The 26644-nt window shown below is 37.3% G+C and overlaps 1 protein-coding gene across 1 annotated transcript; it reads left to right on the plus strand.

Moving 5' to 3' along the window:
* The first annotated feature begins 1617 nt into the window (after positions 1-1617).
* Positions 1618-25995, plus strand: LOC307129561 (magnesium-dependent phosphatase 1-like). The gene is made up of 6 exons (XM_079822096.1): positions 1618-1715; positions 13666-13729; positions 13845-13952; positions 14045-14152; positions 24444-24529; positions 24640-25995. Exons 1-6 carry the CDS (start codon positions 1634-1636, stop codon positions 24759-24761), a joined length of 570 nt encoding a protein of 189 aa, XP_079678222.1. The 5' UTR covers positions 1618-1633; the 3' UTR covers positions 24762-25995.
* The last annotated feature ends 649 nt before the right edge of the window (positions 25996-26644 follow it).

The following is a 26644-nucleotide window of genomic DNA, read 5'->3' on the forward strand; positions in this document are numbered from 1 at the left end:
ACATCTTGGGCACATCCTTGTGAGACAGCGATTGGGAAGATTTGCTTTTTGTCTAGTCCCTCTCTCAAGAATAGAAAAATTAGACAACTCTTTCAGAGCGATGTTATTACGGTCCATTCCGTAATATCTTATTGGATTTATTGCTTTAATAATATTCCTTGGAAGAAAGTGTGGTCTTTACCATGTAAATATTTAATCACTTAACACAAGGTTAAAGAGGTTGTTACACCGATTTTATCCTGTCAATCTTTATATCAAAAAATGTTTCCTGAGATAGATCACCTTTGTACCTTTTGTGGAGTGGAAGATGAGTTTGTCCCTCACCTTTCTTGGGATTGTATTCATGTAGCTACTATTTTGTTTGATTTGTACGTGTTTCTCTCTTAGACAATTTTTCTTTGGAGTTTAAGGATCTCCTATTTGGGTTTTATAACTCTGACAAAAGTCTTAATGACAAGTAATTTCTTTAATAATATTTATTTTTCTAGCCAAGTTTTCTTATACACAAGTGCAAATTTCTGTCTGTTAACCCTGTTTTTATAAATTTTTGTAAAGATCTGAAATTTTATTTAGATACTATCTTCTTCCAGCAATGTCAAAGCTTTAAAGTCCTCTATACTGTGCACAAAGTATAATATTGTAATTTTTTTTCTCCGTCTAGCTCTCTTGAACTAATTTTTATTTAAAATGTTATGTCACCCCTGGCTCAATGTTTGTTTGTTTGTTTTTGTTGTTTTTTCCTTTTTACTACCTCTCCATCTACTGTTTATAATTTTTTGTTGTTGTTAAATTCTTTTTTTGAATTGTAACTATTTGCTTTCATATTTGTTCAATAAAAAAATAAATAATAATAATTCCTTTGATTTGATACTTGTCTTCACACCAATGTCTTTTTCTGAGAACAAACACCAAACCTTTAGACAATAGCAAGTGCAATTCATGTTTTTTAAAAGTTGTTTGCTAAATGTTTACTTTCAGTATATAATCCAAATAAAACATAACTTTACATTTCTGTTCACTACACATATATTGTTACAAAAAAAAAACAAAAAAAAAACATTATAAAGGCAAATGAAGTTGAAAAGTGAGAAAATAATTTGTTGGTTGATGACGTCTGGTTTTAACGGCAGCCGTTTCCTGGTAGTAGCTGCTGTTTTTTCTCTGAACCTAAAACCCCCCCTTATACCATCATTCACTCTTCACTACATTAGTCCACTTATATACAGCATCTGAGAGAGACCTGGCACAAAAAGCTTTGAATGTGATGAAGGTAAATCAGCATTTTGTGTTGTTTATATTTTCTTGCGTCTCTTGCAAACATTACTATGGTATTCATAATATGCCTATTTTTTGCTTCTGTAAAAACAATAACAAATGTATGTGTTTTGTAGTTTTTTTTTTTTTTAAGAATCCAAATGTATATGTAAATATTAAATAAATACACCTTAATAACAAAGTTAATATTATATTATACAATATGATTTTTTTTTTTTTAATTTAAATACGGTTAATATATTTAATAGTATTGTCACAGAAGACAGTTTATGTTAAAGACATCAAAGGTACGTAACCTACGCGTCGATGACGTCATGAAGCTACTTCCTCATTACCGGTAAACGAAAGTGTTCTGTCCATGTGTGATTTGAGTTCGGTTGAGCTACGTGTCAGTCGCAAATCAAAGATGTCTAAACCGAAATTAATAGTGTTCGACCTCGGTAAGTTTCTACAGTTAATGTTTAGCCTCTTACTTAAGACTAACGGGTTGGTTTTATAAGCCTCAGTAAATGAAAAGATAAATACACTTCCTTGTGTGATATTTCATAATGTAGAAGAATATTTTTAAGGACATTTAAGGACATATATACCAAATAACAGTTTTACTGCTGTATCAATAACTCTAGTAACTATAGTCTTTTTTATCTGTGTGTTGTGTTATATTAATAATATACACTACCAGTCAAAAGTTTGGAAACATTACTATTTTTAAGGTTTTTGAAAGAAGTCTCTTCTGCTCACAAAGGCTGCATTTATTTGATCAAAAATACAGTAAAAACATCAATATTGTGAAATATTATTACAATTTAAATGAGCCGTTTTATATTTTAATATACTTTCAAATGTAATGTATTCCTGTGATCAAAGCTGTATTTTCAGCATCATTACTCCAGTCTTCAGTGTCACACGATCCTTATTATCAAAGTTGGAAACAGTTGTGCTGCTGAATATTTTTTTATAACCTGTGATACTTTTTCAGGATTAATTGATAAATTAAAAAGTTAAAAAGAACAGCATTTATTTCAGGGGGGGGGGGGGGCTTCTTTTAAAAACGTATACTAATATATAGCTTGAATTTAATGGATCTGAAATAAATTTAAAAAAAATCACAAACCAATAAAATAATCAAACTTTTATTAAGTTATATAACAAAACCTAAAATATTTTTTTTACAATAAATATAAATACCAAATAATATTATTCTTCAAGTTTTATGTTCCATCAAATAAAATATTTTTTTAACAGTTTTGCAAAAAAAGATCCACAATTATCTGAATAACTGCACAGAAAAATCACAGAATGGTTCTCATTAAGAACATGAGATGCTGCACTGAATAGTCTTCTCTGTGCACTGTTTATGCTGGTGCTTGGGACAGATAAATAACCTGCGTGCAATCCGCGCAAGCAATGGAAAGCGGCCTTCATTCGCGCGTAAGTAGTCAAGGGGATTGTCGCTTCTGGCAATGGGTAGTTCAGCTGGATACGTCTCTTGTTCTCATACCGCTGACATACTTAATCTTTGATAGGCAGACGCGTCGCGTCATAACAGCTCGACCGTGAACTCGTTTTGCTATGTGTTTATTTAATAACCGAATTTACTTGGGAACTGAGTTCAGAGTTGGAAATGCACTTAATTTTCACTTGGATGTACACATGCATCACATTCACAAATTATTCTATAAACATTAAATAAGCAAAACGTAACATTCACAACACATCTAGGGTAACGTTAGCCTAATATCAATCAAAATACGCAAGATAAATATGGCGAACTTACCATTTCATAGTCAGCTCAGCTGCAGGCTGCAGCGTATTCATTAATAGCACAATTCTTGTGTGTGAGTAGCCGTGTTTCCATTACCCTTAAAATTGCGAATTGAAAATATGCCCAATGGAGACGCGTCCATTTCGCAAAAACTCCCATATATCGCAAAAAAGTTTTTACGCTCGCATGAGGTGGTTTTTCAGGCAATTCAAAAAAGGAAACTTTCGCAAAACTGGAAACTTGATGGGTTAAATGGTTTTTTTTGCATTTACAGGTCACCTGGTACGGTCACGCATTGCTCCCACATATCCTACATATTATTTTTTTCCACTCAAGTATGTCGTAATAACAAGATCTTATGTCGTTAAACAACATATATTTTCTCCGGACAGTGGTGTAACTTTAACCTAGTAATGACAGCCCCGGTGCAGCCACACATATCATAACTATCTATAGGCCTACTGTAGGCCTAATTAAGACATATATTCAAGAAATGTATTAAAACAGAAAGACGCTGTAGTTTCAGCCTTACTCAAAGGCCGCGGAAACAGCCCAGTTATACGCACGTCAACCCATTCCCAACGATCTTGGTTTGCTTCTTATTTATTAAATATACAGCCAAATAGGTGATTAAATATTGATCAAAATTAAAATACAATTTATGCAAAACAAAATTAATTTTAAAGAAAGACTTTCTAGAAAACAAAATTCAATGAAGGGATCAAAATCCATGTCCCCAGACATATGCGTATCTGATTATGTGCCTTACTCATGCTGCTCATTTGTCATAATCAACATATGAAATTAAAATAATAATATTTAAACATAGCCTAACCATTAAACTAAATAGGCTACGTTTTCTTTAACCCTCTGTCTGACAAAGTCGTCCGCGCCTTCTAATGGATTTTTTCCTTTATGACAGCGGAAACAACTCTCAATACTCCGTCATTTTTAGGCATACAGATATAATTATGAACAGTAAACTGTCTACTTTTATTTGTGTACACTCACAATAACATCAAAGGCCGTGGACTCAGGGAACAGATTATTTTACACTCCACCCCAAACACGGTCTTAATTTCAAAAATATATTTTGTTTATTAAACACAAAGTTTTTCGTTTCAAAAGCATTTCTAAATTCAGTTTATATTTCCAACAAACGAAATTCCAAGCCAAAATAACGAAGTGGTAAAAAAAAAAAACTTTGAGTTACCACCATGCAAATTCAAACATTTTGCTCGTCTCTGTATGTGGCAGACTGGCAGCAATGCGTCAGAATAACTTGCGTATGTAAAAGTTGATCATTCTTTATTGGTATGTTTGGACAGAAGACGAGACAGAGTTCTTTATTAAACTCATAAAAAAACAATAGAATATAAAATGCCACAATTTATAAAGACCTTGAAGCAGATAAGAGAGAGAAACACCCAGAAACACTTCATATGTGCCGCTCAAGTATAAGGGGCTTTCCTTGCCATCAGTGCTTGGATAACACGCACGTCTCCTTCCATTAAAAATAATGGCGTGCGGTGGCTGGGATATACATAAACCTAACAACCTACGTAGCATCATTTTTGGAATGACTTAACACGAGAGGAAATAAATTGTTTTAGTCGTATAACATCAGTTAATGGAAACGCCGTCATTTCGCTATATTTTTTTTATCGACTATAAGGCAATATCGCAAAAGTTTTGCGCAAATCTGTAATGGAAAAAAAAAAGCGGAAAAATGTGTTAAATGAATTAATTAGATTATGAAGAATGACGATTTGTAGATCGTGCTTTTGCTTTAATACACACCTTCCGCAATCTATTTTTCAATTACTTTTAAAAAGTGGTGGGGACAATATCGAGCCTGGCAAAAAGTGGTGGGGACATGTCCCACCCGTAAATTACGCCTATGCCTCTTCTATATTAAAGACGATAGGAAATAAACACAAGCAAACAATTCAGTCAAACGTACAACAGCAGAGCTCTAGAACAGAATTTAAGTTAAATGTAGCCTACAAATAAAGTTACGAGACCTAATTTTCCCTAACCCTAAAATCCATTTGTTCTGGAATATGTTATAGATTAATAAGACCAAAGATTGCCCATTTGATATACCCCACATTAATTATACTATACTTTTTTTATTATATTTTTCATCTCTTTGTAAATTAACACCAAAAGATAATTATTTAGTCCCCTTTCGTCAATCTATATCTTTGTATTATAAGTAGGGGGAGGCATTGCAAGGAATTACGGCAGATAATCATTTAAAATATATATATATATATATATATTCTGTCCAGGAATGTGCTGGTAGCTCCTTAATTTTTCACGTATTTGTTCCTGGCAGTTCTGCTTGCGTTCACTTACATCTCATGTTTAACCACTATCTACTTAACAGGGTTTTTCCTACATTGAAAATTTTTTGGCGGCCGCCAAAACAAATTTTTGCCCCGCCAAAGCCTTATTTGATCAGTTATTGTGATTTATGTAGATCTACTGCGCTTGTGATCGGCGCATGTTAACTGATGACAGAGAGAACGAGCGGAGAGCCCTAACGTTACCCCGCGCGGACGCAGAGAGAACGAGCGGAGAGCCCTAACGTTACCCCGCGCGGACGCAGAGAGAACGAGCGGAGAGCCCTAACGTTACCCCGCGCGGACGCAGAGAGAACGAGCGGAGAGCCCTAACGTTACCCCGCGCGGACGCAGAGAGAACGAGCGGAGAGCCCTAACGTTACCCCGCGCGGACGCAGAGAGAACGAGCGGAGAGCCCTAACGTTACCCCGCGCGGACGCAGAGAGAACGAGCGGAGAGCCCTAACGTTACCCCGCGCGGACGCAGAGAGAACGAGCGGAGAGCCCTACCCCGCGCGCACGCTCTCGGTCTTCAAAATAAGCACCGTTTTAGCATTCTAATATATCACATATCACGTTAATCAAAAGGTCGGAAGACCGAATCCATGTTGCACGTGGTGGATTCGGACATTTTTTTCCTTGAACTACCGCTGGATGTGAATTGCGCTCAAAAAACGCTAACTCTTCACCGACCAGCTGACATAAACCATACTTTCAATAAACGGGAAACAAATCCTATCCAATTATGAAGTGTTTTCTGTGTGTTGACAAATCTTTCGCGATGTTCTAACAGACGGGATTCACACACAAAGCGTCTGCTGGTGTCCGATTCGCGACCTGACTCCTTTGAACCGAATCATTTTAACGACTGGTTAGAACAACTGAACTGTCCAACACTGAACTAACGAATCAGTTTAATAATTTACTCAGAACATCTGAAATGTGAACACAAGTGTGCTCACCCAATTTAGCAAGAGTGGATAGTAAGAATTAGTTTGAATTATCCACAGTCTTTCAGCTTATTTCTGTTTACAATGTGTAGTAAATAGATAGCCTAAAATCATTTAGTTTAGACTGGAGTGAGGTGAAACCAGAACAAAGTTATTAGCTAGCTGATAATTTTAAGAAATTGTATATGGCAGAAAATTAGGCTATTTGTTATTTTTTTAATACTATTTTTTAATATTGATATGGTTATATACCAAAACAATTATTTGTAAATAGTGTAAAAATGAGGAACAAAAGAAACAAAAATCAAGGTATCGAAATAAGATAAGCAAAAATTACAAACTGTTTCTTTGAATTTATTTTAAATTTATTGTCAGTATTGCGATCGCAGATCACGTGGGTAGGGTACTTTTTACTGTGTATGTGTGGATGACCATGTCTGTCAGCCACCACCGAAGACCATTTTTGACCCAGGAAAAACCCTGCTTAAGGGGCATATTGCAGGTTAGAGACCCCAGTGAGTCAATGTATAGAAAAATAATATAGGAACTAGATTTTCTTTAAAATATACTTTAAAATGCACTATTAAGGCTTTTGGAGTCGTTTTTGTGAGAATTTTACTTCCGCATCTAAAAATGCCAAAACCGGAAGTAACATAACGAGAGTGATAGGAAAACAATGGATCGCAATGACAGTTCGGATGCTGGGGAAATTATAAATGTTTATTAATACTCATATGGTGGACCAAAGCAATACAGTTATGACACACAATTAGGGACAGACCAGTATTAGACAGAGCAACGATTAGAGGAGACTGATTGAGTATTTGTGTGATGAGAAACACTGAAGAACAGGGCAGGTGTCGGTGAGAGACCAGTGTTAGCTTATAGATAACGCTAGCTAACGATACATGTACACTATGCTCAGATTACAATACTGTACAGATTATTATCATGTATCAGGCAATAGGGATAATTATGATTTTTTAATTACAATTATATCTGCATTTATGTTAAAACCTAGAGACTTTCAAACATCAAAATGTAATTTATTCATATGTATTCGTGTCAAAATGACATATACATTTTTTTTCCTATATTCTATTTTGCCTGGAAAAGCTTCCAAAAATAGGCGTCGATTCTATTTCTAGCATGCACGCGTTTTCAGCGGGACTCGAGCCGCGTGCGTCACCCAGGCAGTGTACAAGCTCTAACCTGTTAACATGAGAACCGAAATAAAAACGGGCATGCCACGCAGCCAGGATGGGTGATACCAATCATTTTCTTTTCGATCCGATACCAAGTGCTTTCAAGATCAGTATCGACGATTTTGATACTTCAAATATTTTAATTTGAATGATTTTATAATGCATTTTGAAAGCCATCGTAATTCATATTAAATAAACAGCAATAGACATTACTCCTTTTTTGTTACATTTATTTAAAATGACTGAACATTATTAATCAAATAAACATTTAACAATTTATATAACAAAAATATAACGTCACACAAACCAGTTTCAATGATTGTAAAATAATGTTTCTACATATTTTTCCCCAAAAAGGTTTTTGTGATGGAACAAGAGCATGATGAAAATGTTCTTTCCCAGGTTAAACTATAATTTATTTAATAAACAAATTTTAAAAGTAAATAAACAAAAAGTAGTCTAATATGAAAAGATATGGGCTAATGAAAAAAATGTAAAATCCTACTGTTTAAATTAAAATGTCCAGTAAGTTATTATAATCAGTATATTCTTCATGAAATATTGTATTTAATCTTCATATCTGAAACAATCTGTATTGTATAGGTCTAAAGCATATATAAATAAACGTGACTAGACTATTTTAGTCAAATAATTAAATTTATGTAATCATCACTTGGTACCTATCATGAGGGTCGTGACTGTTTTACCTTCTCTGCTCGGCTCAGCTGTATTACTACATGCTCTTTAGGGTGTTTAACTTTTAGATGCTTTGTCATGTTTGTGGTATTGCCACAATGGCGACTTGTTTGTTGAAAGATGTCACATGAAACTTCATCGTTGTTAACTGGAGTGGAATAAGTCAAGTCATAACCGCAGCAATGCACTCGATTCTGTGCTGAGAGATTGTGGCGCTTACCGCTGTGCCGCTGACATGAATACATGATAAGGAAGAAGAAATAGTTCCCATTGACGTTCACATTTAAGTAAATGTATATACTATACGGCCTACTACTATTATAAACATATTCTAAAATCACTTGTTTAAAATAAATCCCTGGTAGAATCGATATTTCAATGTGAGAATCGATACTTTCGATACAATGCCAGTATAGGAAGTATCAATACTCTAGGATTGATCCGCCCATCCCTAGTGTGTAGTGTTTCTACAAGCTGAATCTCTGACGGATCCGTGACCGCCATGCCGACGACCGAACCACAGACAGTATAGTGTGATTGTATGCGTTTCATGTTATCCTTTATTCATTAATTCTGTGTTATGGTTTTATTTTGTGTCGATTCACAGATAGTGTGAGACTGTGAGGATGTATATGACGTTATGAGTATGTATTTGAGTGAACTTGAATGTACATACAGCATGAATAAAATATTTACATTACCAGCACATAATTCAAATTTTTTTGAAAAGTGTGAGACTATGCATTTGTGTTAATGTACATACTGTGTATTCATCAATTTTCAAATTGATTCACGTAAAAACAACGGCAAAGAAGCATCAAGTGTGGATGTTTATTAATTTAATATGATCCTTTACATGAGTATTATCATGTTAAACACATCATATCGCTGCGATGATAATCCTCCTGTCTAAAGTGAATGCAACACCTACACACACCACCGTGTGTTTCGAAGCAGATGCAGAAGTGAAGTCCCGTCTCTTCACCTGCACAAAACGCCACCTTCCAGGTTTCCTCAACTTTTTTTTTTTATAGGAAACCTTTGGACTCGATGTCCTGACAGGCTGGACACAATAATTTACCATGACAATGATACATTGGAATAGAAATCTACAGAAAATACACAGACTCCAACTGAATACCAACCTATTCTGCACTGAGCCAACGCAGAGCTGGGCAAGCGACTCCCTCTCGTGACGTAATATGACGCAATGTTGAAAAAAAGGCAGTTTTTACAAGCGGCCAACGAAACGGCCTCTTTATCTACTAAATTTGTGCTCTTATGTCTTTTTAAAACATTTTAAATCCTGCATTACCTTTTCATATGGTATTTTCATACAGGTTATATATTCATTTAGAATTTTTTTTAACCTGCAATATGCCCTTTAAGAGCCAGTGGCAAATTCCCAAAGGACTGTCCGATAAGGGTGTGAACCTACACTGGTCTCACGGTTCGGTTCGATTATGATTATGATTATCATGCCATAGATTCGGTTCAATCCGATATCACAATGCATTGACGATGCACTGCATCCTCATGCATACAATTTTGTTAGTCAATTATATGAACTGAACCTTTAATTTTACCTGCTCAAAGAAAACACGCTTCTTGAATATATCAAACAAAACTGAAGTCTGGGCACAGAAGACAACAGGAGAATTTAGAACAAATAGAAAATACTAAAAGCTACTTCTGGAGGTGGTCGGGCCGCATTATATTGAAAGCTAAAGTCTAAATGCATCTGGTTGTTGAAACATTGAGAGCGTGTGAGAGCGTTATGGGCTATATGACATGTTAAAGCCCAGTGTTTCCCCTTGGATTTTTTTCAGGGGGGGTGGTAGACCTCCCGAAACTACTAGTGTCGTGGAGTGGGAGTGTTACGGATACGTGGTGTTGTCATAGACGCGGCGCACACTAGGCGGTAAATTGGGTAAATAAATATAAACATTTATTTATTCATCACACAACTATTTACAACACAAAAGAGGTTGGCTTTGCTTGAGTTGTTTCTCCATATTTTGTTGCTTTTAAGAAGCCAGCACCTTTCTCCATTTCTCTACGACATTTTTACCGCTAAATTTACTACATGGAGCTCGCAAATCCATGTTTTTTTTTGGAATGTTTCAGGGCTCAATGCTAAGGATTTTTTTCAGGGGTTCAAATTTTTACTTGCACTGCCAAAATTTTCACTGGCCCCACCACAAATAAAGTGATAAATAAAATAAAATAGGCCTAGTATTGTTTTTGTTGTTTTTGAGCCATGTAACCTTAATAAATAAGGTTATGACTCTAAAAACTATTATCCTAACTTGTATTAAAAAAAATTATGTTAAAGACAGTCAGTTATAAAATAAGAACAAATAATCAAGTAACGAGCAAAAGCGCAAATAAATACTGCAGAACAAACATACAAATGAAATAAACAGTTATTTTCATGTAGGTTTAAACTAGATTGTCAGGTACAAAAATAGTAATCAAATGTAAAATATCACTGCATAGTCTGCATAAAATTATGTCACTGCATATAAATATAGATTAACCCTTATTAAAAGTTATTCAGTTAAGAGCAGTGAGTGAATTTTTTTTTTTTTTGTCTTTTGTTATGTCAATATTTATATAGCCAATGACGATATTTTCAGGCTTTCCATGTTTTCACTGTTATACGGTAGGGGGCGCTGTAGCGCATCTCCTGGACGAGAACAGAATCTCCTGATCAAAACACAGACGAAGAAGCAGCAACGTGCGATATATGTAAGCAGATGCATATGTAAAATAACATGAACATTAAACAGCATATAAATCACAACTGCCTAATATTATTGAATGAAATGTCAACCCAGGGCGAGCTCTAGGACTGTGAAGCTTTGGGGTGTTTGATGGACTCTATCTACTCCATCTGTTTTGATCATCATTCCTCGTTCGGATGTAGTTGTTTACAAAACCGTGATTTTCTCAGCATTATGCTCAAAATGTTGCTTTTTCATAAACTTGCAACTTTCAAGTGTTGATTAAAAAAATTATGTATGAAGCTAGAATAAAACAGAGGGTCTGTTCTTTCTTTTGATATATTGCATGTTTAGATATTCATACAAGATATTCTGTGGGCCATGAAACTTGTGAAATGACCATAAATGCTGGCGGTGACTGGCAAATTTCATGTTTACATATGTTCATGTAAGTGCCAACGACATAACTGACTATGTTTACGATTATACTCAACAAGACAGGCATTTTGATATAATTTTGTGTGAATATTCGCGTGCTGTGAGACGCGTGGCCGTGCTTATGTGTGCTGTTGCTGCGCTTCGCGAGTATCACACTGAGAGACACTTTCTCGTCTATGAGCGCTTGAATATTTAAAGGGTTAGTTCACCCAAAAATGAAAATTCTGTCATTAATTACTTACCCTCATGTCGTTGGACACCCGTAAGACCTCCGTTGATCTTCGGAACACAAATGAAGATATTTTAGTGTAAATCTGATGGCTCTGAAAGGCCTCCATTGGCTCAATGGCACGGTTTACTCTCAAGACCCTTAAAAGATACTAAAGACATCGTTACAAAGTCCATCTCACTACAGTGGTTCTACAATAACTTTATGAATCGGCGAGAATAGTTTTTGTGCGCAAAAAACCCTAAATAACGACTTGTATAGTGATGACGATTTCAAAACACGGCATCATCAAGCTTCGAAGCGTTCTCAATCTTTTGTCAACTCTCACAAAGTTTATTCTTTCTACCAAATCTTCGGGAAGGTTATCCTTCTGGCCACAAAGAATAAACTTTCCGAACTATAAGGATATTAATTAAAGCATTCAAAGATACTTATAAGAGCTCGTAGCTTAGAACTGAACATTAAAATGACTCATGTTTTGTGAGCGGCAACAATGACAACGTGGATACAATGGTTTTAATAATTGATACTACGATTGCATACGCCTAAATAAAGAATACATGTACTGTACATTTATGTGACCAAATGTAAATTAAATCGTTTTGATAAATCAGATAGAGTTCTTAAAGGGCCTGTTTACACCTAGTCACTTTTACAGATCAGTTATCTAACGTTGATATAATTTGATCCATTTTTGGCTGAGCTGGGTCCACCTTGGCACTAACAGGCATTAACAGCTCACGATGAAAACGGCTGACGTGGTTTCTCAAGTTAGTGGTATTATTACCCCATGCACATTTTATTTATGCATGACAAGATTTACACACAGCGCGTGTCTTCTCCAGGTCGTGCTTACCAGGTTGTCCATAAAAGCCGAAATGTGCCCAGATGCTGGCTTTTAAAGTAGTTAGAGCATTTTTAATTACTCACACTCATGTCTCGCCTCCCTCTGCCTATGCTACCGCGACAACGCACGTACGTGACAAATGACGGGAGAAAAGCATCAGTACATTATTATCGGTTATGGTCTATTACTGAACCGATTCCGAATCGTCCCCGTCTGCATCACAAGGCATCGAAGAAACTATTAATTTTGACACCCCTACAGTCTAGGCCCTAGGGTACATGAACGCCCGCTGATGGGCTGGTGCTCACATCTGCGAAAGCTTTTACACACATTGTAAAACAGGAGCTATGTTTACATATGAGTCACATATTTGAGGTATAAATCAGGGGTTTTCAAATTGGGGTAAAATGCAAAAATGGATAAAGCCTACTCAATATTCTAACTGTTTAATTTCTAAATGTTTCTCTCCTTTGTTGCCATATACATTCCAGAATTATATATGTTTGTTTTGTATCTTTAGTGTGTTTTTCTCACTATAGTCCACTTTATGTTGCTCACTGGGGTTGTCAGGCAGTATTCTTAACGCAGTACGGACGCTTCTTACATACATGTATTGTGAAAGTTGCTTATACAAATACATTTTAATTGAAAATGTTCTTCTTCAGGTTTATACATCCAACATTAATAGCCAATTTAAGTTGGGAAACAATATGTTGCATTTATAATGTCACACTTACTATTTATCTAACAGTTTTTCGTACATAAAAATAGATGGATTTTAGGAAGGGGGTCCCTCATAAAGGTTCATCATATTTGGGGGTCCTTGGCATAAAGTTTGAAAACCCCTGGTCTAAATGACTACATTCTTGCCTAAAAACTCTTACAGTCCTCATGAAATCAATGCTGAAGTAAAACCCTGCCCTCTATTCAATATTCTGTTTCACTTGGAAATAGGTCACAGCAATGAACTAAAATCAGTTGCAACTTCTGGTTCACTGGGACTTTAAAACTACATTCTGTGACACAACAACAGTATTTTTTTAAATATACTATATTTAAAATATCACATGGCTGGAAAAGGCTCTCAGCCAATCAGATTCCAGAACCAGAAAGAACTGGTGTGTGTGTGTATTTTTTTTAAATTTAATTTAAATTTATTTTTTCCTTTTTTCCCCTTCGTGTTTCAGATTTCACCCTCTGGCCATTATATTCTGATGCTCACGTTGCTCCACCTTTTCACATGGATGACAGGTTGGTTTTCTTCAGCTAAAGTGTTCATTCATTGTTTGCTCTTTGATTTAAAGATGTTTGTTTACCCAGTTATTTGTGCTGTTGTTTCTTTGCTGACACACTGACTCGTCTCCAGCGGAACAGTGCGGGATTCACAATTTGCAGAAGTTCCCATTTGCCAAGATACTGAAAAGATCCTGAGCTCACTCCATATTCAAGGATTCAAGATCGGCATTGCATCACGGTAAGACTTACAGAGACAGAAAAATATAATCTGATCTATATATATACATACATATACATATCAAAGCTGTGGTCTTTCTCTTTTTCTCAAAGATCCACTGATGCAGAAGGAGCCAATCAGCTGTTGTCACTCTATAATTTAAACCAATACATCTGCTTCAAAGAGATCTACCCTGGGTCAAAGATCACTCACTTTAAAAGGTATAGGATGGACACTTTTGAATTTGGCCAATAATCAATCCCCTGGCACAGAGCCCTGCACGGGTGCGGGTACCCGCGATTATTACTGAAACGAATGAAAAACATCCTAACTGTGTCGGATACGGGTGTGGGTCGGGTCGGACAAGGGAGAAACACGGGTTTAAAACAGTCACATGCAAACGATAAGCGCCGTGCAGAGAGTGCTTCATGGGCAGGGGCTCAAATGTAAAAAAGGGGCAAAAAAAACTAAAGTTATATATATATATATATATATATATATATATATATATATATATATATATATATATATATATATATATATATATATATATATATATATATATATATATATATATATATATATATATATATATATATATATATATAATGCTCATCAAGCCTGCATTTATTTAATCAAAAATACAGAAAAAACAGTAGCCTAATATTGTGAAGTATTATTACATTATATTCTTTTTAACTTTTTATTAATCAAAGAATCTTGAAAAGAGTATCACAGTTTCCATCATTGACATTAAATCATCATATTAGAATGATTTCTGAATGATCATGTGACGCTGAAGAGTGGAGTAATGATGCCGAAAATCCAGCTGTGATCACAGGAATAAATTATATTTGAAATTATTTTAAAATAGAAAACCATTATTTTAATAATATTTCACAATATTGCTGTTTTTTATCAATGCAGGCTTGATGAACATAAGAGAGTTCTTTCATAATGCTGCATAATATTCAAAAATGGTAATATAGCGAATAAAGTCCTTTCACGTAACCATTTCGCCAGCCTACACTTCACATAATAGGCCTGTAGGAGCCGGTGGCACTTGGGTTTTGTTAACTTTGAAAGTTTCATGAAATAGTAAACGGTGTATCAATATACATAAATACAAGTGAATTTAACACTTACCATTAATGCGACTTTTGCTGCTACTGCATGGTTTTGTTTGTTGTCAGTTAAAATCCATTTGGTCAGTGATGCAATTTATAAAATGAGACAAACCGCAGGAAATCGTTCCACAAACGTTAGTTCGTCTGTCCATGTAATTTTCAACCGATTTATGAATAAGAACAGAAAATTACTGATTCACATCGCCCAATGGAATTTGAACTTGCTTTGCCAGATCACGATTGGTTGGTGTATATACATGACAAACGGGCATTGGTGAATTGTGTAATACTTTAAAATATATAATATATAGATTTGTAATTAAATCAACACATTAGCTCTGATTATGGATGAAAAAAAAAAAAAATTGGTTTACTTTTTTCCCGCGAGGCCACACACTCTCTGAAAAGACCATATTTGGCTCGAGAGCCGTTTCCGAACTGTGGAAAATCAGCAGTCAATCAAAACGCATGCAACCCATAGCAACGCGCTCAACAGAAATTGTCCGACTTTTGAGCCGTTCGTTACTATTGTAAACATTGTCATGTTATAATAATCACATTTATTTAGTTTTATTGACCACGATATTATCATTGATATTTGTCTGATAGGGGCACTTTTGATTCATTTTGAAAAAGGGCAGGGGCTCGAGCACCCAAAGCCCCCCCCCCCCCCCCCCTCTGCACATGCCTTATATATATATATATATATATATATATGCATGTATATTGTAGATGTGTGCATTTTTTTTAGCAACACATGTACAAAAATATGCCTTGTCTGTATTTCAAATTGATAAAATAATTTCAAATCCATATCAGTTTATTTGTGCCCATGCGGCACGCGTGCCCCCTCCCTGGAGAATCACAACCGCACCCGCGTGAGTTGAAGAAAAGATTGTATATTGGATAGCCGCAAATGTGGAACTTCGTTCCATTCGTCGCTGTGGAAGCACGTAGATAACTGTGGTAACAAACCAAGCACAAGCAGTTCTATCGAACAGTATTTTTCAAACAAGGACAGAACTAAAGGTGCCTCATAGAGATGATAAGGACACATAACCATGTTCTTCATGATGTAGCCTTTTGACAGCTTCGGCTGAAGTTGTCCTTGGGTTAATGGTCGTGTAATAACTTTTGTATGCTGGCAATAAACATTTTTGTAAGTGTGTCTATAATGTAATGCTTAACTGATTTTATTTCTGGTGCGGGTCGGGTGTCGGTTCTATTTTAAGCGGGTCGGGTGCGGATTTGAATTAGTGCTGCTGTCGGAAAACTGGTCGGATGTGGTTTTAAGCACTGCGGGTGCGGGTTTACAAAATCAGACCCGTGCAGGACTCTGTCCTGGCAACCACCCAGAATACACTAGCAACCACATAGCAATGCTGAAAAACAATCAGAACACGAGTAACCCCATAATAACGCCTTTTGTGGCATCACTCACATTTTCTTCAGAATATATAAAAATGTATTTGTCATATACAGTGTGTGTGTGTGTATATATATATATATATATATATATATATATATATATATATATATATATATATACAGTGAGGAAAATAAGTATTTGAACACCCTGCTATTTTGCAAGTTCTCCAACTTAGAAATCATGGAGGGGTCTGAAATTGTCATCGTAGGTACACGTCCACTGTGAGAGACATAATCTAAAAAAAAAAATCCAGAAATCCCAATGTATGATTTTTTTAACTATTTATTTGTAAAATTGTTTGTTTGCAATTACAGAGGTCAAACGTTTCCTGTAGTTTTTCACCAGGTTTGCACACACTGCAGGAGGGATTTTGGCCCACTCCTCCACCAAATCTTCTCTAGATCAGTCAGGTTTCTGGCCTGTCGCTGAGAAACACGGAGTTTGAGCTCCCTCCAAAGATTCTCTATTGGGTTTAGGTCTGGAGACTGGCTAGGCCACGCCAGAACCTTGATATGCTTCTTACAGAGCCACTCCTGGGTTATCCTGGCTGTGTGCTTCGGGTCATTGTCATGTTGGAAGACCCAGCCTCGACCCATCTTCAATGCTCTAACTGAGGGAAGGAGGTTGTTCCCCAAAATCTCACAATACATGGCCCCGGTCATCCTCTCCTTAATACAGTGCAGTCGCCCTGTCCCATGTGCAGAAAAACACCCCCAGAGCATGATGCTACCACCCCCATGCTTCACAGTAGGGATGGTTTTCTTGGGATGGTACTCATCATTCTTCTTCCTCCAATCACGTTTAGTGGAATTATGACCAAAAGGTTCTATTTTGGTCTCATCTGACCACATGACTTTCTCCCATGACCCCTCTGGATCATCCAAATGGTCTTTGGCACACTTAAGACGGTCCTGGACATGTGCTGGTTTAAGCAGGGGAACCTTCCGTGCCATGCATGATTTCAAACCATGACGTCTTAGTGTATTACCAACAGTAACCTTGGAAACGGTGGTCCCGGCTCTTTTCAGGTCATTGACCAGCTCCTCCCGTGTAGTTCTGGGCTGATTTCTCACCTTTCTTAGGATCATTGAGACCCCACGAGGTGAGATCTTGCATGGAGCCCCAGTCCGAGGGAGATTGACAGTCATGTTTAGCTTCTTCCATTTTCTAATGATTGCTCCAACAGTGGACCTTTTTTCACCAAGCTGCTTGGCAATTTCCCCGTAGCCCTTTCCAGCCTTGTGGAGGTGTACAATTTTGTCTCTAGTGTCTTTGGTCTTGGCCATGTTAGTAGTTGGATTCTAACTGATTGTATGGGGTGGACAGGTGTCTTTATGCAGCTAACTACCTCAAACAGGTGCATCTAATTTAGGATAATAAATGTGGAGGTGGACATTTTAAAGGCAGACTAACAGGTCTTTGAGGGTCAGAATTCTAGCTGATAGACAGGTGTTCAAATACTTATTTGCAGCTGTATCATACAAATAAATAGTTAAAGAATTCTGGATTTTTTTTTTTTGATTATGTCTCTCACAGTGGACATGCACCTACGATGACAATTTCAGACCCCTCCATGATTTCTAAGTGGGAGAACTTGCAAAATAGCAGGATGTTCAAATACTTATTTTCCTCACTGTATGTATGTGTATATATATATATATATATATATATATATATATATATATATATATATATATATATATATATATATATATATATATATATATATATATATATATATATATATATATATATATATATATATATATATAAATGTAATGGAGGCCAACTAGTAGTTCTCACTCAAGAGGCATTCTAGCGACTGATGCTAGCACACCTTCTTGTTAGAGCGCCTACCTCCTGTGCCGCAGGCTCAGGTTTGAGGCCCACACAGAGTGGGGCAAGTAGGACCTGCGGGGTTACATTTATAAACACCACTGGTCACTCGCTTTTATGTAAAAAAATACATTCTTTTGAAGTTTTTGTTCATCAGTGAACAACATTTTTCCAACATTGATAATCAGAAATGTTTCATTAGCAGCAAATCATCATATTAGAATGATTTCTGAAGGATCATGTGACACTGAGAATGCTTTGACATCAGTCAATAAATGTAATAAATTACATTTAAAAATATATTTACATAGAAAACAGTTCTTTTAAATTATCATAATATTTCACAATATTACTGTTTTAACTATATGTTTGATCAAATAAATGCAGCCTTGGTGAGCAGAAGAGACTTTCAAAAACATTAAACATTCTTAATTGTTTCAAACTTTTTGACCAGTTTAGTGTCATTAATGTGACATTCGTGACATAATAGTGAATGCGTCTGTCTTTGCATCTTTGCAAAGCAATTCTTGCCAGCATTAACTTCTTGAGCAATTTGAACTCCAGTAGCTCGTCTGTTTGATCAGACCACACGGACCGGCCTTCGCTCCCCACATGCATCAATGAGCCTTGGCCGCCCTTGACCCTGTTGCCGGTTCACCACTGTTCCTTCCTTGGACCACTTTTGATAGACACAAATTCTGACGCTAGAGGTTGCCTATAAAAAAAAAAAGTGTTGTGGAGCTGAGCAAGGCTGCTGGATTGTTAATAAGATGAACGCAACACACGCCTTGTGAGCAGGGGGACTTTTATTATGCCACAGTCGCGGCGCCATTTCCACTTTTCCGGTCATGAGTATGAGATATCGCAGCTCTGTTTATCATATTAGACACATCTGAGTGTGTTGAAAATGAAGTTATGACGGTACTCGGTGCGTTCTCTCGGGGGCTGCTATGACACTTAGGGATGCACGATCCACATTTTATCACTTCCGATCCGATCCCGATACCTGAATTTGGATATCGGCCGATTCCGATACCAGAGCTGTGTTTGCTTTAATATTATTATTATTATTATCATTATTGTTGATTTTAAATGATGCTGAAATAAACTCCTCTCAACAGGCAAGAATGATATGCATGTAATAGGGATGAAATGGTATGGAAATTTTCACATCACGATAATAGTGACCCAAATTATCACGGTTATCAATGTTATCACGGTTTTGGTCAAATAAGATGTAAGTGTTCAAAAAGAACAGATGCACACACTTAAAACATTTCAACAAGTTTTATATTTGAAAATCAACAAATAAATCAAGCAGCTCTGCACTTTTTTAAGCTAGATTCTGTGGGATCCTTATAATGGCCGTCGTCAATGGCAACGCATAATGCATAAATCTCTAATATTATCTCTGTAAATATATTCTCATCAGTGTTCTATCAGCTATGACATATATCCTAGTGAAATAAAGCATATATTTTCATATGATTTGACAGTTTGATTAAATATCAAAAATCCAAAAGGTGTGCTTCATACCTGACACCTAGATGAACACTTTACAGTCAGTTTTATGACTAAGTCATTCTCTCCAAATGCCATTTAAATTAGAAACGTGTATACCAATGTTTTATGTAACTTTAGAGACGGTCCCTAGATTCGCGAACGTCAAGCCAACTTTATGCCAGTCATACGAAATGCGCTATGGTTCTGCTGTGTTTGTTTGAAACTATTTTCGGTGCTGAAATGGAACAAAAACTGTCAGTCACTGTATGATGAATGAATCTCCTGCGTACATCGCAAGTTTATCTCTGCTTTGAGTGTAGATTTCAGTGAGTGAGAGCCGCGCGTGCTCTGAACAAAACTCTGCTAATCTGAACACCTCTGATTATTATATTCATAAACTCAATAGAAACACGTGTGATTGGTTATAATGCGCAACGCGATTACAACAGATGGCTTTTGAGAAGACCATCAGTTCAAAGTGGCTAGTGTGAGTGTTACACGCCACAGCCGAAATACACATGCAGATGGCAATTGTTAATGTCAAGCCCTGATTATTATCTCTTAAATGTCACCCTAGTCTTATCTGAACTTGTCTGCTTTTTTAAATGTTTGATTGCGTTCATTGTGTTGTATGACGCGAGGGAGCTTCCACCTCTCTGAATTACGGTTTTGCAAACATTGTCTTGCTCTGCTGTGTTTCCAGTGTGAAGTATTTCCACACAGCTGACATGTTGGCTAGCCATAATGCTGCTCAATGCTATCCTGCTATCTGGCAGCAAACTGTAGAATGGATTTCCTGAGTGGGGCGTGTCTCATAACTCTGTCTCATTGAGCCGCGCCTCCGTTCAGGAAATCCATTCCAGTTTGCAGCCAGCTAGCAGACAAGCCGGCGGGAATCACGTTTGGAGTCATTTCAGCAGACAACGTTACAGCGCAGACATGGCTCATAGATATCGAGTTTTTCTGCAGGTTGGATCGGGAAAACCCGATACGTGAATTACGCTGGTATCGGTCCCGATACCGATACTGGATCGGATCGGCCCCATCCCTACTGACACTTGTTCACACTGCAGTCAGAGTAAAGCGCTTCTGCAGAATAAAACTGCGAAACCGCAGATGGGTAATGCAGATATGATGCCATCGACAGGCGACTCCCTCACACGTCCCGGTTCCTTGGTTAAAATAGCAATTTCTCACGATTTACAAATAGTTGGAAACATTTGGGATATTGTAAATACTAAACTGAACAAAATATATAACACTGGCCTAGTGGTTTTTGGATATTTTACTGAAAATGTTTTACATAGTGCACCTTTAATACAAAATCGAAGTTTTTCATTATTTTTGTTTTGTTTTGCAGTCTATTTGTTGTGGATAGTAAAACATCTGCAAAATGTATCAAGTTCATGGATAAGGAGTCTAATTTCATCCCATAGAATGGTATATCAGGTATAGTATATACTCTACGAGTGTGATACTGCGCTTGTACAACAGTTCAACAGCACACTTCAGTAAATAAATAAGAAACAACAATGGAGCGTCTTTAAAAATCCCTCTTTTGTGCACAAACTACTTCCTTCCGCCACGGATTCAAATCTCTAGTTGACAGTTAAACAGTTGAGCCCTAGCCTCCATTACTCATTCTAATTCTATAATTCTAATGTGGCGTTCACATCGGACGCGTTTTGCGCGAATAATTCGCGCGAAGGTGGACGCGTGTACATTTTGAGTTTACTCGCGTGAAATTCGCGCAAATCGCGCGTGACATTCACTGCACAACAGACGCGAATTCGCGTCATGGGCGGGGCTTCCGCCAGCAGCTCGTCTCGTTGAGAAATGGCTGACATGGGCTGTGTTTACATGTCTTTTTTTTGTTAATATCTACTGTTAATGTGTGACAAAACGTAGGTTTAAGACTTTTTCAGTCGATAATGTAGTTGTTTAAAGCTCAAATCTGTGGTTTATTTATATAAACAGTGCCTATTTGAACATTTTATCTGCCGTGTTCGGAGTTGTGAACTCCAGCAGACAGCGGCGGTCAGCGCTCGTCAAAGCCGGCGAGGGCAACCTTTCCTCGGCCAGTCCTTCTGCCGTCTCCCGCTGGCTCTGTCTCTGTGGTGTGTCTCGAGCTATAATTCGTCTTGTAACGGCCGATCTTTGCTCTCATGGATCTATAATTTGTTCCCTGGCAAATCGTTTAGGCTGAGGGCAAAGATAAGTTTCATTACTTTATATTTTTAGGCTATAACTGTACGTTGCAGTTGTAACGTTAGCCTACTAGCACTGACTTTGAATGTTTGACTGCATTGTTTGCTTTATTTCATGTATAGCTTGTTATACATTACTTATACTTTTGTATTATTGATCATACATAAACTTGCATTTAACAAAAAGAGACTGGGTTGTGTTTCATGTCATTTAATGTTATCACAGTGATAATCATTGTCTGAACCAGATATTAATATACAGATTTTCTCCTCATTGTTGTCACTACTAGAGCAAGCTCCTGATTGGTTAACGCGGCGCGAAATATCCGCCAAAGTTCAGATTTTTCAACTTGAGTGATTCACGCGATTCTCGCGTTCAAAACGCTCAATTCGCGTCCTTCGCGCCGCCTCAATCGCGCGAATCGTGCCGCCGAATGCCATTTCGCATCTCTGCATTGACTTAACATGTAAATCACTCGCACGAATCATAATCATAATCATAACCATAAGATATGAGTCACATATTTGAGGTTTAATGGTGCGTTCACACCAGACGTGAAGGAAGCGTTTCGTGCAAGTGAAGTACATGTTAAAGGGGTGGTAAAACACATTCTTTTGAAGGCTTGATTGTGTTTGTGGGGTGCACTGTAACATGTGTTCATGCTTTGTTTTTAAAAAAAAAAATCATTATTTTTCATATATTTGACCTTTATTCTACACTGCTCTGTCCCTCCTTGTAAAACGGTCTGATGCTTTCCGGGTTGTATGAAGCCAGTCCCTCAAAAATACGCAATGGGCTCAGATTGGTTAGCTGGCCCAGTGTGTTGTGATTCGCTAACCGCCTAGTGCACGTTTGTCGGAAACGTCACGCCCCTTACCTTTACCGGTAGACTGTGCTTTGGTCAGTATTAGAAACAATGGCGTCAATAAAACCATATGAGCCCGAATCAGACCCAGAACATTTTAGTGAAGATGATCGAGCAGAACCTGTTCATTCCTCAAGAGTAAAGACTGCGGGTCTATAGTGATCGCTAATGAATGGCACTGTTACTTTTGTATTTTTAGAACGATTATAGCCAAATATCTGTCACAAGAACTAACCCAAAACGAACACTAAGCACTGGCTTTACTAGTAAGTTAGCCAAATCACACACAGAACCATGTTTAGCAAGCCTGTAGATAAACAATACATAAAAGCTCTAATCAAAGAATCATTTACACTAATGCCAAGTTCGCTGTTGAGATTTTAACGTTAGTGTTTGTAACGTTAGGTGTTCGTCGGATAACGTTAAGTATGAATGAGCATTTAACAGACTGGTTTGCAGAACAGCATTGTCATCTGTTTACTTCCTTGCTATTCCTATTACAGGAAAACACATCGATGAAAAATAAATCAGAATTACAGGTGGTGGCCCGTAAACAGCTTCTGTTTGTAAATCCAGCTTTCAGGACAAGCCGTTGTGCATATCCTGAATTGAACTCGCGAAAATGGTGGAAGTTGTCCTCCGTGAAATGTGCAGCGCGCGCGCTTCGTGCATCCACGCACTGGCAGTGTTTGTCTCACGCAGCTGACGTTGTTCAAATCCGGCATTGAACTCGCAAAGTTTGTGGAAGTTTTCCTCCTTGAGATGTGCTGCGGGAGCCCCGTGCGCGCCTGTTCCCCTCCGTCTCAAACACACATGTGCATATAACATGCTGTGTGTTAAACGCTCTGCAACGCACCCCCGTCCCACAAGGAAGGCTGAACAAAGCAAGTACCCCAGACCTGCAATCCGGATGAAAATAACAGCGTTTCCTTGGCATCGCGGCAACAACACTCCAGCCTAACTATACCACAACAGCGCCGCGATACAAAATGGCCTCACCCCCCCTTATTGAATATTCTCGGAGGAGGGGTTTATGTAAATATTGAGCCTGTTGATGTCACCAACCCTGGAGGAATGTCTGTAGTCGCCTGCTGGCCGTTTGCTGTAGTCCTTAGAAACTGATTTCTTTAAAAGCAAATATCTCCCTTTGCTTTAAACTTTGAACGTTGTAACTTTGCAGATGTTGTTTATGCTCAAGCAGCAACATTACACGCTATCTAAAGTTAGGATAGTGAAATCGTGGTTTACCACCCCTTTAAGTCAATGCAAAGATGCGAATAGACATTCAATGGAGCGATTCGCAGTCGTCGCAAGCGGAGTGATACAAGTGGTGAAATGGTTCCAGTGCTGAAACTGGGGGAATATTGCATGGCTCTCAGCCAATCAGATTCAAGAACCAGAAAGAACCTGTGTGTGTGTGTGTGTGTGTGTGTGTGTGTGTGTGTGTGTGTGTGTGTGTGTGTGTGTGTGTGTGTGTGTGTGTGTGTGTGTGTGTGTGTGTGTCTCTACCATAGACCATCTGACGACTGTTGTTCTGTCTCCAGGTTGAAAGCTGACAGTGGCGTCCAGTTTTCTGACATGATGTTCTTTGATGATGAGGATTGGAACATCATGGAGATTGGCAGACTGGGTAGGTCTCGGCTTATTCTTTATTGTGCTTCAGAGATCTGCTGAAACTGTGTGATGAAAGTTGGAAACTGTTCGTTCGGTTGAATCAGCAGCTGTTTCCCGCTCTTTCAGGAGTTCACTGTGTGTTGGTTCATGAAGGGATCACCTCTGATCTAGTCAGTAAAGCACTGGAGCAGTTCAGTAAGAAGCAGGGACTGCGTCTGGTACCGGAGGGATACAGCTGCTGCAAATGAAGAAGAATCCAATTGCTGAAAAAACTGACGTGTAGGAATGTCATGTTCAGGGGCTATTTCTGTGTAATCAACTGTCCAATGATAGTTTTGAACTTGATTGACAAATGTAATCGGCAAATTTTTAGCATTTAAATAATTATAGTATTTATCTCAGTTTTTGAAAATATTAGTCAATTTGTAATGCAGTTTACATTTTTATATTGTATAAATTGATTTGTTTATTTTAAGTGCCACCTAGTCCTCCATATAAACATGCTTATCTTTTTTATTTAATAAAGCCTCGGTTTCACAGACAGGGCTTAGATTAAGCCAGAATTAGGCCTTAGTTTAATTAGGACATTTAAGTAACTTTTTTAAACATGCCTGAGAAAAAGAAAAATACTGATGTGCATTTTGAGACAAAACAATGGCATATTTTAAGACATGTCAGTGCAAGTTACTTTCAGTTAAATCAGCCGAAACATTTTAGTCTGAGACTAGCTTAAGTCTAGTCTGTGAAACCGGTGGAAAGTTGCAACGAAGTTAAAATTGTTAAGTTAAACTTTTAACAATACAGCACATACAAATTGTAAAACAAAAAGGACAATATTTTGATTTTTAATGTATGTGATATTTAAAGATGTTTATATGAAAGTTTTTTATATTTTTTAAAACATACGTGTCTCTTTTCTGTTAGGTTTTTTTTTTGTTTAATTTTCTCCCTGTGTGTTCCTTACAAAAATACTGCTTAAAAAAAATTAAACATTCTAGTTTTAAAGGATAGCTTTAAATATGTACTATATCAAATGCATCTATCAAACTAACTGCTTTTATCTTATTTTTAAGTACACTGAAATGTTACATTTGCCCATGTACTGTTCAAGTGGGGTTTTTTTTGTTGTAAGAAATATAATTATTTTGTCCTGTCTAATGTTCAATTGTTCAAAAGTATCAGTATGTTCAATTGTTCAAGTGTCAGTAAAGACATTTATATTTTACAACATAATTATATCTCAAATAAATGCTGTTCTTGACCTTTCTATTCATAAAAAAATTATAACTTTCCACAAAAATATGAAGCAGCATAACTGTTTTTAACATTGATGATAAACACTTTTCATCACTTCACTTTTCTTTATTTGATCAGCAATTCTGCATATTAGAATGATTTGTGAAGGATCATGTGACACTGAAGACTGGAGTAATGATGATAAATTCAGCTTTGATCACAGGAATAAATTACACTTTAAAGGTCCCATGGCATGAAATTTTCATTTTATGAGGTTTTTCAACATTAATATGAGTTCCCCTAGCCTGAATATTGTCCCCAAGTGGATAGAAATGTTGATCGGTGTAAACCCGAGTTCTGGCTGTCTTTCTCTGCCTTTGAGAAAATGACAAGCCAGACGAGCCAATCCTGAAGTCTCCTGGTTTGACGTCCAAGCAGGAACGGTTACCTCCCTTTCCTCCGCCCAGAGAATCTGGCACGCCCATGCAAGCGTTCGAGAGATCATTGCTTGTGAACGAGTGAACGCTGGCAGTTTCTCAGTGTTTGGATGTACAAATGAAAACAGAAGTCTTTTTTCAGTTCCTTCTGATCTGTGATCACTGATTTCTTATGTGTAGCTAATTATTTATTATTCGTGCACACACTGCGGCTTCTCTCTCTCCCGACAGAACGGTGTTTTCGTGTTTTCTATCTTGTGAGTCAGTGTTTTTGTACGTCCTCGTCGCGTCTATCTGTTCTACAATGTGCATAGTCATGAGTTACTGCTCAACATCAGCAGACTCACATCTCTTTAGAGATAACCCTCACACACGCCGAAGATCGGGCTGCACTGGCCGGTCGGCCTTCAACATCCCGACCCCCAGTACTGCATCTGGCCCACAGCGGAGGCACCAAA

Source organism: Gobio gobio (assembly GCF_949357685.1).
Source record: "Gobio gobio genome assembly, chromosome: 1".
In the NCBI taxonomy this organism is placed as follows: Eukaryota; Metazoa; Chordata; class Actinopteri; order Cypriniformes; family Gobionidae; genus Gobio; species Gobio gobio.